The following is a 16,617-nucleotide window of genomic DNA, read 5'->3' on the forward strand; positions in this document are numbered from 1 at the left end:
TTTTACCTGCTTTTAACTATTTATACTGTTTCATCAGGGACTGGATTGTTTTTACTGTTATTATAGAAACATAGAAACATAGACAATAGGTGCAGGAGTAGGCCATTCGGCCCTTCGAGCCTGCACCGCCATTCAATATGATCATGGCTGATATAACCATATAACCATATAACAATTACAGCACGGAAACAGGCCATCTCGACCCTTCTAGTCCGTGCCGAACACATAATCTCCCCTAGTCCCATATACCTGCGCTCAGACCATAACCCTCCATTCCTTTCCCATCCATATAACTATCCAATTTATTTTTAAATGATAAAAACGAACCTGCCTCCACCACCTTCACTGGAAGCTCATTCCACACAGCTACCACTCTCTGAGTAAAGAAGTTCCCCCTCATGTTACCCCTAAACTTCAGTCCCTTAATTCTCAAGTCATGTCCCCTTGTTTGAATCTTCCCCACTCTCAGTGGGAAAAGCTTTTCCACGTCAACTCTGTCTATCCCTCTCATCATTTTAAAAACCTCTATCAAGTCCCCCTGTGATCATCCAACTCAGTATCCCATCCCTGCCTTCTCTCCATACCCCCTGATCACTTTAGCCACAAGGGCCACATCTAACTCCCTCTTAAATATAGCCAATGAACTGTGGCCTCAACCACCTTCTGTGGCAGAGAATTCCACACATTCACCACTCTCTGTGTGTGAACAAAAATGTTTTTCTCATCTCGGTCCTAAAAGATTTCCCCCTTATCCTTAAACTGTGTGACCCCTTGTTCTGGACTTCCCCAACATCGGGAACAATCTTCCTGCATCTAGCCTGTCCAACCCCTTAAGAATTTTGTACGTTTCTATAAGATCTACCCTCAATCTTCTGAATTCTAGCGAGTACAAACCGAGTCTATCTAGTCTTTCTTCATATGAAAGTCCTGACATCCCAATAATCAGTCTGGTGAAACTTCTCTGTACTCCCTCTTATGTGTGAAATGTTTTAAGTTTCATGTGCGATGCTCCGGTATTCCCTGGGAAACGTCTTCTCATTTTGCACTGTACAACTGTTGCTTTGCAAGATGACAATAAAGGTTGATTGATTGATTGACTGACCAGGCCAGTGAAATTCCTCGTATGTTGCAAAACATACTTGGCGAATAAAGTGTCATTCTGATTCTGATTCTGACGAACACTGGCCAGTCTTACCGGTTCTTGGTGGGTAACTCATGACAGTGTTTGGTCCTCGTGATTCTCCTCCGTCGGGCCTGGGTTCACTGGTTGAAGTAGACGGACCGGGACTGCTCTCCATCGCAATGTCTGAAACTACAGGACAAGAATGGTGAGTGCGGAACAGTGAGCGATCGTGTAGAGTTGATTACTATCTAAATGGCGTCAAGTTGGGAAAAGGAGAAGTACAACGGGATCTGGGGGTCCTTGTACATCAGTCTATGAAAGTAAGCATGCAGGTACAGCAGGCAGTGGAGAAAGCGAATGGCATGTTGGCCTTTATAACAAGAGGAGTTGAGTATAGGAGCAAAGAGGTCCTCCTGCAGTTGTACAGGGCCCTAGTGAGACCACATCTGGATTATTGTGTGCAGTTTTGGCCTGTTGGCCTTTATAACAAGAGGAGTTGAGTATAGGAGCACAGAGGTCCTTCTGCAGTTGTACAGAGCCCTAGTGAGACCACACCTGGAGTATTGTGCACAGTTTTGGCCTGTTGGCCTTTATAACAAGAGGAGTTGAGTATAGGAGCAAAGAGGTCCTTCTGCAGTTGTACAGGGCCCTAGTGAGACCACACCTGGAGTATTGTGTGCAGTTTTGGTCCCCTAATTTGAGGAAGGACATTCTTGCTATTGAGGGAGCCCAGCGTAGGTTTACAAGGTTAATTCCCGGGATGGCGGGACTGTCATATGCTGAGAGAATGGAGCGGCTGGGCTTGTACAATGCTGGGCACAATATCCGAGGAAGGATGTGCCGGCTCTGGAGAGGGTCCAGGGGAGGTTAGCGAGAACGATCCCAGAAATGAGTGGGTTAGCGTACGATGAGCGTTTGACGGCACTGGGCCCGTACTCACTGGAGTTTAGAAGAATGAGAGAGGGGGAGGGGAAGGGGACCTCATTGAAACGTACTGAATAGTGAAAGATAGAGTGGATGTGGAGAGTCGACAAAAATGCTGGAGAAACTCAGCGGGTGAGGCAGCATCTATGGAGCGAAGGAAATAGGCAACGTTTCGGGTCGACTGATGTGGGGGGGGGGGGTGGCGGGAAGAAGAAAGGAAGAGGCGGAGACAGTGGGCTGTGGGAGAGCTGGGAAGAGGAGGGGAAATAGGGTGAAAGCAGGGACTACCTGAAATTGGAGAAGTCAAAGTTTATACCGCTGGGGTGTAAACGGCCCAAGCGAAATATGAGGAGCTGCTCCTCCAATTTACGCTGGGCCTCACTCTGGCCATGGAGGAGGCCCAGGCCAGAAAGGTCGGATTGGGATTGGGAATGGGAGGGGGTGTGGATGTGGAGAGGATAATTCCATCACGGGAGACTCTCGGAACAGAGGGCACAACCTCAGAACTAAAGGACGTTCCTTAAGGAAGGAGACGAGGAGGAATTTATTTAGTCGGGGGGGGGGGGGGGGTGAATCTGTGGGATTCGTTGCCACAGACGGCTGTGGAGGCCATCAGTTAGTGGATATTTTTACGGCAGAGATAGAGAGATTGTTGATCAGTGCGGGTGTCAGGGGTTGCGGGGAGAAGGCAGGAGAATGTGGCTGGGAGGGAGAGATAGATCAGCCATGATTGAAAGTAGGAGGCCTAGTTTTGATCCTACAATAATAATAATGGATGGGATTTATATAGCGCCTTTCTAATACTCAAGGCGCTTTACATCGCATTATTCATTCACTCCTCAGTCACACTCGGTGGTGGTAAGCTACTTCTGTAGCCACAGCTGCCCTGGGGCAGACTGGCGGAAGCGTGGCTGCCAATCTGCACCTACGGCCCCTCCGACCACCACCAATCACTCACACACATTCACACACAGGCAAAGGTGGGTGAAGTGTCTTGCCCAAGGACACAACGACAGTATGCACTTCAAGGGATTCGAACCGGCTACCTTCCGGTTGCCAGCCGAACACTTAGCCCATTGTGCCATCTGTCGTCTCAATCATCCCCTATCATTTATGAGGCGAGGGAGGGGGGGGGAGAAGAGTGCGAGCAAGGATCAGGTACCTTCAGAGTCAGTCTCCATCTCCTCTCCCTCCTGGGCTACGCTGGAGCGCTGGATCTTTGGCTTGATGACAAAAGGGCACTCTTTCCTGCAAATGTCCACTTCGTGCTGAGGGAAAGAAAGCGAAGATTAACGGCAGATTTATTAGCGGAAAACAGAGCAAACCGGCAGGGAGACCCCCCCCCCCCGGCCACGACCCACTCCCCTCTGTACCGGGTGACGATAGACAATAGACAATAGGTGCAGGAGTAGGACATTCGGCCCTTCGAGCCAGCACCGCCATTCAATGTGATCATGGCTGATCATCCCCAATCAGTACCCCGTTCCTGCCTTCTCCCCATATCCCCTGACTCCAGTGTCTTTAAGAGCCCTATCTAGCTCTCACTTGAAAGTATCCAGAGAACCGGCCTCCACCGCCCTCTGAGGCAGAGAATTCCACAGACTCACAACTCTCTGGAATTTCCTCGTCTCCATTCTAAATGGCTTATCCCTTATTCTTAAACTGTGTGTGTGGCCCCTGGATCTAGACTCCCCCAACATCGGGAACATGTATCCTGCCTCTAGCGTGTCCAAACCCTTAATAATCTTGTACGCTTCAATAATGAAACCTCTCATCCATCTAAACTCCAGAGTGTACAAGCCCAGCCGCTCTATTCTCTCAGCATATGACAGTCCTGCCATCCCGGGAATTAACCTGGTGAACCTACGCTGGGCTCCCTCAATAGCAAGAATGTCCTTCCTCAAATTAGGGGACCAAAAACTGCACACAATACTCCAGGTGTGGTCTCACCAGGGCCCTGTACAACTGTGGAAGGACCTCTTTGCTCCTATACTCGACTCCTCTTGTTATGAAGGTAAACAGGCTAAAACTGCGCACAATACTCCAGGTGTGGTCTCACTAGTGCCCCGTACAACAGGAATGGGGTACTTATTGGGGATGATCGGCCATGATCACATTGAATGGCGGTGCTGGCTCGAAGGACCGAATGGCCTACTCCTGCACCTATTGTCTGTTGTCGAGACCCTCCTTCAGACCTTATGAAGTCTACCTTAGCCAGGACACAGGAGTATTAGTTTAGTTTTGGGGTTAGTTAGGGTTATTTAGTTTTGTTCTGAGATACAGTGTGGAAACTGACCCTTCAGCCCACCGAGTATGTGCTAGTTACGTGGGATGTGGCCTGGCCCGCCGAGTTACTCCAGCACATTGTATCTTTGCGTTTGGTAAAGCAACACCTGCAGTTCCGCCTACCTCCAGCCGGTTGATGAAGACAGCCAGCCCGCTGTGCGACTGGAAAGCGGCCATGTCCAGGTTGGTGATGAGGTCGACCACTCGGACAGCACGGGTCACAAAGGTGATCTGGTCCTGCTCATCTCCGAGATACTTGATTACCTTGGAAAAGAGGAGAGAAAGCCGGTAGGACGACGAGCTCTGCACTGTATAGAAGCATAGACAACAGGTGCAATAGGTCCAGGTGTGGCAGAGGTTCACCTGCATCTCCTCCAACCTCATCTATTGCATCCGCTGTTCTAGATGTCAGCTGCTTTACATCGGTGAGACCAAGCGCAGGCTTGGCGATCGCTTCGCCCAACACCTCCGCTCGGTCCGCATTAACCAACCTGATCTCCCGGAGGCTCAGCACTTCAACTCTCCCTCCCATTCCCAATCTGACCTTTCTGTCCTGGGCCTCCTCCATGGCCAGAGTGAGGACCACCGGAAACTGGAGGAGCAGCACCTCATATTCCGCTTGGGCAGTCTGCACCCTAGCGGCATAAACATTGAATTCACCAATTTCCGGTAGCCCTTGCTGTCTCCTCCCCTTCTCAGCTCTCCCTCAGCCTTCTGGCTCCTCCTCCTCCTTTCTTCTTCCCGCCCCCCTCCCCCCTCCCCACCCTGCATCAGTCTGAAGAAGGGTTTCGGCCCAAAACGTCGCCTATTTCCTTCGCTCCATAGATGCTGAGTTCCTCCAGCAATTTTGTTTACAATAGGTGCAGTCGCAGGACATTCGGATCTCCGAACCAGCAACGCCATTCAATATGATTTACGGACCTGTCCCACTTACGTGTCCTTGGCACGCAAGTTACACGACCTCGTCGTCGCGTTGAGGCACACGGGCGAACAAAATCTTCGCGCGCCAACGGCCTGTCGCGGAACTGACGGCCAAAGTGGGACAGGCCCAAGTCCCCGGCGCGGCGCAACGTCTCACCTCCAACAGCAGCAGAAGCGGGCAAACGATCGCCGAGCTCGGCCTGGGGCTCACGGCCGTTGCGGTCTGGATCCGCCCCCACTGCTACTCCCAGAGCGGGGCCAAGCAAATTGAAGATAGGCACAAAATGCTGGAGTAACTCAGCGGGACCGGCGGGTGGCGTTTCGGGTCAAGACCCTTCTTTCAGACTGAAGAAGGGTCTCGACCGGAAACATCATCCATTGCTTCTCTCCAGAGATGCTGCCGGACCCGTTGAGTTACTCCAGCTTTGTGTCCATCTTCAAATGACGTCACGCGCTCCAGACGGCTGTGCGGGCGCAGAAAGTCGCGCGCACAACGCGACCACGAGGTCGTGTAATTAGCGTGCCAAGGACACGTAAGTGGGACAGGCCCTTAAATCAAATTGACTGGCTCGGAGGTCCGAACGGCCTGCGACTGCACCAATTTTAGACAAAATTGCTGGAGAAACTCAGCATCTATGGAGCGAAGGAAATAGGCAACGTTTCGGGCCGAAACCCTTCTCCCCATATCCCCCGACTCTGCTATCTTTAAGAGCCCTATCTAGTTCTCTCTTGAAAGTATCCAGAGAACCGGTCTCCACCGCCCTCTGAGGCAGAGCATTCCTCAGAGGGGGCAGAGAGGTGGGGAGGGTAGAGAGGGGGTTAGGGATGGGGGTAGAGGGGGGGAGAGACGGGAGGGGGGAGGGGAGAGGGGTGAGAGAATTGAGTGAGGGTACGGTGTGACGGGGCAGAGGGTGTATTGTGCATTAACCTCCAAACCAGGTCCCCCTTGCCGCGCGGCAAGTTGAGTGGACCTCGAACATGACCGTTCCTCGCTGGGATAATAGTGGAAAGAAATACCTTGAGCAAAGCTTCCATCATTCCGCAGGAGACCAAGGCTTCTCCGCCCGCGTCGTAGCTGGCGAGGTGGTAGAGGAAGGAGAAGAGCGCCGTGGCAAACTGGTGAGGGTACGGTTCCATGGATGGATCTGAGATAAACACGAGACGCAGACAATCAGTGTCGGGAAAGCCCGCGACTAACACACTGCCGCCATCTGCTCTTTGTTGGACGATCGATAGGCGATAGGAGCAGAATTAGGCTATTCGGCCCAACAATTCCTCCACTTTGATGACCTCGAAAAGGTCATCCACACATTTATCTCCTCCCGCCTAGATTACTGCAACTCTCTTTACACTGGCATCAGCCAATCTTCCCTGTCCCGCATGCAACTGGTCCAAAACGCCGCAGGGCAGCGAGACTCCTGACGGGCACCCGAAAAAGGGACCACATCACCCCGATCCTGGCCTCTCTCCACTGGCTCCCTGTGCGGTTCCGTATACATTTCAAGACCCTCCTCTATGTCTTTGCCCCCTCCTACAATAAAAGTCTTCTCACCCACCACTCCACCTCCAGGTCCCTCAGATCGGCCGACTTGGGGCTGCTGAATATCCCACGGTCTAGGCAAAAGCTTTGGGGCGATCGACCGCGCCTTTGCGGTTGAAGCTCCTAGACTGTGGAACAGCATCCCCCTTCCCATCAGAACGAACAGCCCCCTCCATCGACTCCTTTAAGTCAAGACTAAAATCTTATCAATACTCCCAAGCCTTTCCTGACGTCCACTGAGCGAGGGCTATATGTATATATGTATGTAGTTTGTTTGTTTATACTATTCTTATAACAAATGTAAAGCAGTTTGGCCAACGAGAGTTGTTTTTTTTAAATGTGCTATAGAAATAAATGTGACTTGAAGTCAATAGACAATTGATGTGATATTTGACTCAGCATTTAAAAAAAAAATTTCCCTTCATATTTTTATTAGAAGCAGTGTACAAAAGTATAAACCGTGGCATATGACATAATACATTTATTGTACAGCTTCCATTTTATCGACTTACTACAAGTATAAGGTGCAACAGTACTTTAAAAATAAATGGTTTCAGGATCTGGTAAGGGGGTTGAAAAATACGAAGTTGGTATATGGCTTTCTGCTCAGTCTTCATAAGAGAGCTTTTTTTTCACACTTTTTCACAATATCACGATCTTTTTATCACTTTCATAGAAACATAGAAAATAGGTGCAGGAGTAGGCCATTCGGCCCTTCGAGCCTGCACCACCATTCAATATGATCATGGCTGATCATCCAACTCAGTATCCTGTACCTGCCTTCTCTCCATAGCCCCTGATCCCTTTAGCCACAAGGGCCACATCTAACTCCCTCTTAAATATAGCCAATGAACTGTGGCCTCAACTACCTTCTGTGGCAGAGAATTCCACAGATTCACCACTCTCTGTGTGAAAAATGATTTTCTCATCTCGGTCCTAAATGATTTCCCTTTTATCCTTAAGCTGTGACCCCTTGTCCTGGACTTCCCCAACATCGGGAACAATCTTCCTGCATCTAGCCTGTCCAACCCTTTAAGAATTTTTTAAGTTTCTATAAGATCCCCCCTCAATCTCCTAAATTCTAGTGCGTATAAGCCGAGTCTAAAGGTTCAAAGGTTCAAAGGTTGATTTATTGTCACATACACCTAGATGTAGTGAAATTCTTTTTGCCAATGCAGCGCATTAAAAAAGGAATACAAACATAACAATAATAAATAGCTTTAACATAAAAAACATCCCCCCACAATGGTTCCCATTATGGGGGAAGGCACAAAGTCCAGTCCCATCCCCAATGTCCATCCAAAGTCTATCCAGTCTTTCTTCATATGAAAGTCTAAATGGCCGACCCCATATTCTTAAACTGTGTGTGGCCCCTGGTTCTGGACTCCCCCAACATCGGGAACATGTTTCCTGCCTCCAGCATGTCCAAACCTTTAACAATCTTATATGTTTCAATAAGATTCCCTCTCATCCTTCTAAACTCCAGAGTGTACAAGCCCAGCTGCTCCATTCTCTCAGCATATGACAGTCCCGCCATCCTTTGACCTGAGTGGTCGAGTCCCCTCGACCCGAGTAGAAGCAGTCAAATATGGGACAAGGGCGGTCCCGTACGGGACAAACCTATTGAGCCCAATTTACGGGATGTCCCGGCTAATACGGGACAGTTGGCAACCCTCGGCAGACGTGGCAATAATAATCTAAACTAACGGGCTGGGCCCACAGCACACTCACCGATCATGGCCTGGATGCAGTTTCTCACCAAGACGGGTAAGAAACCGTGGTAGGACGCTGTCCCGGTGCAGTCGATGATGCTGCTCAGCTTGGGGGTCCGCTCCAGGTGAACGATCGACGTCAACGTCCGCAACGATGCGGCTTTAATGTCCTGTCAAACAGAAACACAGAGCCGGTGAAGCAAAGGGAATTGGAAGTAAGCATGCAGGTACAGCAGGCAGTGAAGAAAGCGAATGGCATGTTGGCCTTCATAACAAGACAAGTTTGGTACAGGAGCAAAGTGGTCCTTCTGCAGTTGTACAGGGCCCTGTTGAGACCGCACCTGGAGTATTGTGTGCAGGTTTGGCCTGTTGGCCTTCATAACCCGAGGAGTTGAGTATAGGAGCAAAGAGGTCCTTCTGCAGTTGTACAGAGCCCTGGTGAGACCACACCTGGAGTATTGTGTGCTGTTTTGGTCTCCAAATTTGAGGAAGGACATTCTTGCTATTGAGGGAGCCCAGCGTAGGTTTACAAGGTTAATTCCCGGGATGGCGGGACTGTCATTTGTTGAGAGAATGGAGCGGCTGGGCTTGCACACTCTGGAGTTTAGAAGGATGAGAGGGAACCTTATTGAAACATATAAGATTATTAATGGTTTGGACACGCTAGAGGCAGGAAACATGTTCCCGATGTTGGGGGAGTCCAGAACCAGAGGCCACACACAGTTTAAGAATAAGGGGTCGGCCATTTAGAACAGAGATGAGAAAACACTTTTCCCACCCAGAGAGTTGTGAGTCTGTGGAATTCTCTGCCTCAGAGGGCGGTGGAGGCCGGTTCTCTGGATGCTTTCAAGAGAGAGCTAGGTTGGGATCTTAAAGATAGCGGAGTCAGAGGATATGGGGAGAAGGCAGGAACGGGGTACTGATTGGGGATGATCGTTCATGATCACATTGAATGCTGGCTCGAAGGTCCAAAATGATTTAATAGGAATCTGAGGGGTAAGGAACGAGCTGCCGGAGGGGGTAGCTATCACAGTGTTTAAGAAACATTTAAACAGGTACATGGATAGCAGAGATTTGGAGTCCAGGTCAGTGGATAGTTCTAAGGCAGAGATGAACAGATTGTTGATTAGTGCGGGTGTCAGGGGTTCTGGGGAGAAGGCAGGACAATGGGGATGAGAGGGAGAGATGGATCGGCCATGATTGAACGGCGGAGTGGACTCGATGGGCCGAATGGCCCAATTCTGCTCCTTTCACTGGTGGACTCACCATGAGTTGTTTGTCGGGAATCTGTAGGACGTCCACAAGCTCCTCGATCAATCCGTTGTACAGGATGCTGTTGGCAGATTCTTGGAGTGCGTTGGAGTAGACTGGGGGGGAGAGAAGTCGGCGCGTGTGGTCACTGCGAGGATTGCCGGGCGGGGTTTGGACGCGGCGGAAGGGATTGGGGTTCACCAGCGGCGGAAGGGCCTGGGATCGCCAGGGCCGGGAACAGCAGCGCCGGGCCCAGCGCCGCCACCAGGACAGAATCGGCCGGGCGGTCACGGTGGCGCAGCGGTAGAGTTGCTACCTTACAGCGAATGCAGCGTCAGAGACCCGGGTTCCATCCCGACCTTGGGAGGAAATCCTGGGGGGGGACGGTGGGGGGTGACACGTGTGTCCCCCCATGCTTTAAGAGGTGGGGGACAATCCCCCCCCCCCCCCCCCCATGTTTTGTAATCCGGACTTTATATCAGACGCTTTCTAAGGGCTGAATCGGCCCGTTGGCGGGGCCTTTCATCGCCCGGCGCGGCTTAAAATCAAACCGCTCGATCGAGGCGATCGAGGCTCCCGATGTTGAAGCCACCGCCAGCCGATGAAAGGCCCCCCGCGAACGGGCCGATTCAAGCCCCACGATTTGGGGGCGGATGAAGCTGCTGTTGCTGGAGTTTGGAGTCGATCACCAACCAGGTCAGCTCCCGATGTTACCGTCCACAGGGGCCCACGGCCGAAGCCTCACGCGTATGTGTGCGTGCATGCTCGTGATTGTACGCGGGCGGCTGCCAATAAATTGTGTGCCCCCCCTCCCCCAATGTTTTGATAGCGGTTTCCGTGCCTGATCCCGACTACGGGTGCTGACAGAGGTGCTGTCTGTGCGGAGTTTGCACGTTCTCCCCGTGACCGCGTGGGTTTTCTCCGAGATCTTCGGTTTCCTCCCACGCTCCAGGTTTGCAGGTTAATTGGCTTGGTATCAAATGTCAACATGATCCCTAGTGTGTGTAGGATAGTGTTAGTGCGTGCGGGGATCGCTGGTCGGCCTGGCTGCGAAGGCGCCTCTCTCCGGGGGGACACGTTAAGTGTACGCGTCACCCTCCCACTTCAAAGCGAGCGTGGGGTATTATTCCCCCACTGGTTATCAGACCCTCTTACCTAATATCGAGATGGCGTGCAACCTAGCTTGTACTGCTTGCAGCCGCTTCTTGTGGTTCGAGAATCCGTGAGCGAGTCGTATATGTGTAAACAGTAGCATCTGGTGGGAACAAAGCGGACAATGTGACGTCGAATCGCCAACTGTGTCAAGACAAGTCACATTTATTTCTATAGCACATTTAAAAAACAACTCTCGTTGGCCAAAGTGCTTTACATTTGTTATAAGAATAGCACAACAAAACAAACTATACATATATACATATAGCCCTCACTCAGAGGACGTCAGGAAAGCCTTGGGAGTATAGATAAGTCTTTAATCTTGACTTAAAGGAGTCGATGGAGGGGGCGGTTCGTTCTGATGGGAAAGGGGGATGCTGTTCCACAGTCTAGGGGCTGCAACCGCAAAGGCGCGGTCGATCGCCCCTGAGCTTATGCCTAGACCGTGGGTTATTCAGCAACCCCAAGTCGGCCGATCTGAGGGGCCTGGAGGTGGAGTGGTGGGTGAGAAGACTTTTTATGTAGGTGGGGACAAGCCCATTGAGGGCTTTGTAGACATGGAGGAGAATCTTGATGTTTATACGGAACCGCACAGGGAGCCAGTGGAGAGAGGCCAGGATCGGGGTGATGTGGTCCCTTTTTCGGGTGCCCGTCAGGAGTCTCGCTGCGGCGTTTTGGACCAGTTGCAGGCGGGACAGGGAAGACTGGCTGATGCCAGTGTAAAGGGAGTTGCAGTAATCTAGGCGGGAGGAGATGAATGTGTGGATGATCTTTTCCAGGTCATCAAAGTGGAGGAATTGTTTTATTTTAGCTATCGTCCAAAGCTGAAAGAAGCTAGCTTTTACCACGAACTGTGATAGCGTGCGGTTATTTTCTGGAAGGAATCATAGATCGGGTAGGCGCACAGAGTCTCTTGCCCCGAGTAGGTGAATCAAGGTGAATTATTAAGGGTTTGGACACGCTGGAGGCAGGAAACATGCTCCCGATGTTGGGAGAGTCCAGAACCAGGGGCCACACACAGTTTAAGAATGAGGGGTAAGCCATTTAGAACGGAGACGAGGAAACACTTTTTCACACAGAGAGTTATGAGTCTGTGGAATTCTCTGCCTCAGAGGCCGGTTCTCTGGATACTTTCAAGAGAGAGCTAGATAGGGCTCTTAAAGATAGCGGAGTCAGGGGATATGGGGAGAAGGCAGGAACGGGGCACTGATTGGGGATGATCAGCCATGATCACATTGAGTGGCTGAGCTGGCTCGAAGGGCGGAATGGCTATTGTGAAGGGGGAAAGATTTCATAGGAATCCGAGGGGTAACTTTTCCACACAGAAGGTGGTGGGTGTATGGAACGAGCTGCCGGAGGAGGTAGTTGAGGCTGGGACTGTCCCAACGTTTAAGTAACACTGAGAAAGGTACATGGATAGGACAGGTTAAGAGGGTTTCGGCCCGAAATGTTGCCTATTTCCTTCGCTCAATAGATGCTGCTGCACCCGCTGAGTTTCTCCAGCAGTTTTGTCTACCTCAGGTTTGGATATGGACCAAATGATACATAAAACATTAATAATAAAACATTATTGATTAAACGTGAATTAACTAATTCCCAATCTGACCTTTCTGTCCTGGGCCTCCTCCATGGCCAGAGTGAGGCCCACCGTAAATTGGAGGAGCAGCACCTCATATTTCGGGCATCTTGCACCCCAGCGGTATGAACATTGACTTCTCCAACTTCAGATAGCCCTTGCTTTCCCTCTCCCCGTCCCCTTCCCAGTTCTCCCACTAGTCTGACTGCCGCCGACTACATTCTATCTCTGTCCCGCCCCTCCCCTGACATCAGTCTGAGCAAAGGGGCTGTCCCACTGCGGCAATCTAATTGGCGAGTTTGGAAGAGTTTAGGATAGTTTGAAAAAGTGGCATGTTGATGACCTCCTTCGAACATGTTGAAGACTGGCTTCGACTAGCTACGACTAACTTCGGGAAAATTGGACACCGAATAGTGGAGATTGAAGACGACCTCTTTCGATCTCCTTCGACCTCCCTTCGACTATGTTGAAGACTAACTACGACAAACTTCGGGGAAAATTGGGCACCAAATAGTGGAAAGTGAAGACGACCTCCTTCGACCTCCCTTCGGCTATGATGAAGACTATCTACGACTACCCTCGATTACCTATGACTAACATGCCGACCTACTACGACCTACTACGACCTACTTCGACTAAACTTCAGAGTAAAAAAAAATATCGATTTTATTTTCCATGGCGACCTTTTGTTTAAGAAGGAACTGCAGATGCTGGAAAATCGAAGGTACACAAAAAAGCTGGAGAAACTCAGCGGGTGCAGCAGCATCTATGGAGCGAAGGAAATAGGCAACGTTTCGGGCCGAAACCCTTCTTCAAACCTTTTGTTTACTGGCGGGCATTTTTCAGCAAGTTGGAAAATACGCTGCGACCTAGCTGAGGCCTCGAGTACGCGGGGACTACTCTCGAGCATGAAGGAGAGTTCCAAACACGAAACGTCGCCCATTCCTTCTCCCCAGAGATGCTGCCTGTCCCGCTGAGTTCCCCCAGCACTTTGTGCCGTATTTCGATTTAAACCAGCACCTGCAGTTCTTTCTCACACGACTAATGGGCAGAACATTGGGAGGACTCACCTGCTTGTCCTTTGGAATACTGTACATTTTGGTTAGAGACTCCATAATTTCAGACGGGCTTTCGGAGATCTAGCAGCAGAAAAGAAACCAAGGATAAATAGGCCAGCTGAACTTCCCAGCAATCAATCTCACATCCTCTGTTCTGAAACGACTCAAAGGGTAGGATTAGTGTGTCCATATGGGTCCCATATGTGAGGAAGGATAGAAACATAGACAATAGGTGCAGGAGTAGGCCATTCGGCCCTTCGAGCCTGCACCGCCATTCAATATGGCTGATCATCCAACTCAGTATCCCATCCCTGCCTTCTCTCCATCCTGATCCCTTTAGCCACAAGGGCCACATCTAACTCCCTCTTAAATATAGCCAATGAACTGTGGCCTCAACTACCTTCTGTGGCAGAGAATTCCACAGATTCACCACTCTCTGTGTGTGAAAAAAAATGTTTTTCTCATCTCGGTCCTAAAGGATTTCCCCCTTATCCTTAAACTGTGTGTGACCCCCTTGTTCTGGACTTCCCCAACATCGGGAACAATCTTCCTGCATCTAGCCTGTCCAACCCCTTAAGGATTTTGTAAGTTTCTATAAGATCCCCCCTCAATCTTCTAAATTCTAGCGAGTACAAGCCGAGTCTATCCAGCCTTTCCTCATATGAAAGTCCTGACATCCCAGGAATCAGTCTGGTGAACCTTCTCTGTACTCCCTCTATGGCAAGAATGTCTTTCCTCAAATTAGGAGACCAAAACTGGCTCTGGAGAGGGTCCAGAGGAGAACGATCCCAGGAATGAGTGGGATAGCATATGATGAACATACTCTGGAGTTTAGAAGGATGAGAGGGGATCTTATTGAAACATAAGATTATTAAGGGTTTCATTTTCATTTCATTTATTTACTGTCATTCGATAAAAACATACTTCCACATGAATCATGAACAAAATTTGTACTCAGGTCCGAGCTGGGTAATAGTGCAGTATAGACATCAATAAATTCTAACTTATGGACACGCTAGAGGCAGGAAACATGTTCCCAATGTGTAAAATAAGCATGCAGGTACAGCAGGCAGTGAAGAAAGCGAATGGCATGTTGGCCTTTATAACAGGCGCAGTTTAGTATAGGAGCAAAGAGGTCCTTCTGCAGTTGTACAGGGTCCTAGTGAGACCACACCTGGAGTATTGTGTGTAGTTTTGGTCCCCTAATATGAGGAAGGATATTGAGGGAGCGCAGCGTAGGTTTACAAGGTTAATTCCCGGGATGGCGGGACTGTCATATGCTGAGAGAATGGGGCGGATGGGCTTGTACACTCTGGAGTTTAGAAGGATGAGAGGATATCTTATTGAAACATATAAGATTATTCAGGGTTTGGACACGCTAGAGGCAGGAAACATGTTGTGGGAGTCCAGAACCAGGGGCCACACACACACAGTTTAAGAATAAGGGGTCGGCCATTTAGAACGGAGATGAGGAAACACTTTTTCTCAAATAGAGTTGTGAGTGTGTGGAATTCTCTGCCACAGAGGGCGGTGGTGGCCGGTTCTCTGGATACTTTCAAGAGAGAGCTAGATAGGGCTCTTAAAGATAGCGGAGTCAGGGGATATGGGGAGAAGGCAGGAACGGGGTACTGATTGGGAATGATCAGCAATGATCACATTGAATGGCGTTGCTTGCTCGAAGGGCTGAATGGCCCACTCCTTTGTCTATTGTCTAAAAGCGCAGGGATCGCTGGTCGGCGTGGAGCCGGTGGGCTGAAAGGGCCTGTATCCGCGCTGTATCTCTAAACTAAAAACCGAGGCATTCATGAATTAAAAGCACAATACGCAGACGGTAGAAGTCGGAAACACTCACCTTATCTAACTGCTCTATGTGGATGTAATGTAGTGTGTTGTTTGTTGTGGCCTGGAAGAGAGAAAGGTATAAACGTGAGGTCATGACGGGTTAACGCAAGACCGATACGGCGTCCCGCCGCACCGCACAGCACCGGCGAAACTTGGCGCAAACCTGGAGCTGCAAATGGTTGATAAACCAAGACCTGCCGGAGGTAGAAGCGCATGGGTGCCAACACAACAACCTGGCTCTCAACACCAGCAAAACCAAGGAACTGATTGTGGACTTTGTAAGTGGCAGGATAGGGAAACACAACCCCGTTTATATCAACGGGACGATGGTGGAAAGGGTCAAGAACTTCAAATTCCTGGTCCCAGCACACTGATGCAATTATAAAGAAAGCACATCAGCGCCTCTGCTTCCTGAGAAGATTACGGAGAGTCGGTTTGTCAAGGAGGACTCTCTCGAACTTCTACAGGTGCATGCTGAACGGTTGCATCGTGGCTTGGTTCGGCAACTTGAACGCCCAGGAGCGGAAAAGATTGCAGAAAGTCGTGACCACTGCCCAGTCCATCATCGGCTCTGACCTCCCCACCGTCGAGGGGATCTATCACAGTCGCTGCCTCAAAAAGGCAGCCAGCATCAGCAAAGACCTGGCCACGCACTCATCTCTCCGTTGCCATCGGGAAGAAGATACAGGAGACTGAAATCCAGGTTCAGGAACAGCCTCTTCCCCACAACCACCAGGCTATTAAATACGACATCCAACAAACTCTGAACTATAACAGCCTATTGCACTTTATCTGTTTATTTATTGTGTGTATATATGGTCTATGGTATATAGACACACTGAACCTTTATCTCCTGTTCTGTATTATGTTTACATATTACTGTCATGTGCTGAGAGAATGGAGCAGCTGGGCTTGTACATTCTGGAGTTTAGAAGGATGAGAGGGTTTCTTATTGAAACATATAAGATTGTTAAGGGCTTGGACACACTAGAGGCAGGAAACTTGTTCCCGATGTTGGGGGAGTCCAGAACTAAGGGCCACACACAGTTTAAGAATAAGGGGTCGGCCATTTAGAACGGAGGCGAGGAAACACTTTTTCTTTGAGAGTGGTGAGTCTGTGGAATTCTCTGCCTCAGAGGGCGGTGGAGGCAGGTTCTCTGGATGCTTTCAAGGGAGAACTAGAGAGGGCATTTAAAAATAGCGGAGTCAGGGGATATGTGGAGAAGGCAGGA

The 16,617-nt window shown here is 50.0% G+C and overlaps 1 protein-coding gene across 1 annotated transcript in view; it reads right to left on the bottom strand.

Moving 5' to 3' along the window:
• LOC116969085 (E3 ubiquitin-protein ligase HUWE1-like) overlaps nt 1-16,617 on the bottom strand; it is a 97,976-nt gene that overhangs the window by 46,709 nt on the left and 34,650 nt on the right. The window contains exons 8-16 of the mRNA XM_033016034.1: nt 15,396-15,446; nt 13,556-13,624; nt 10,913-11,012; nt 9,773-9,873; nt 8,526-8,676; nt 6,272-6,399; nt 4,457-4,597; nt 3,210-3,315; nt 1,196-1,312 (exon numbers count right to left, since the gene is read on the bottom strand). Coding sequence (XP_032871925.1) covers nt 1,196-1,312; nt 3,210-3,315; nt 4,457-4,597; nt 6,272-6,399; nt 8,526-8,676; nt 9,773-9,873; nt 10,913-11,012; nt 13,556-13,624; nt 15,396-15,446 — 964 coding nt within the window. The remainder of the gene's footprint in view (nt 1-1,195; nt 1,313-3,209; nt 3,316-4,456; nt 4,598-6,271; nt 6,400-8,525; nt 8,677-9,772; nt 9,874-10,912; nt 11,013-13,555; nt 13,625-15,395; nt 15,447-16,617) is intronic.

The sequence above is a fragment of the Amblyraja radiata genome, unplaced genomic scaffold (genome assembly GCF_010909765.2).
Source record: "Amblyraja radiata isolate CabotCenter1 unplaced genomic scaffold, sAmbRad1.1.pri S103, whole genome shotgun sequence".
Classification (NCBI taxonomy): Eukaryota; Metazoa; Chordata; class Chondrichthyes; order Rajiformes; family Rajidae; genus Amblyraja; species Amblyraja radiata.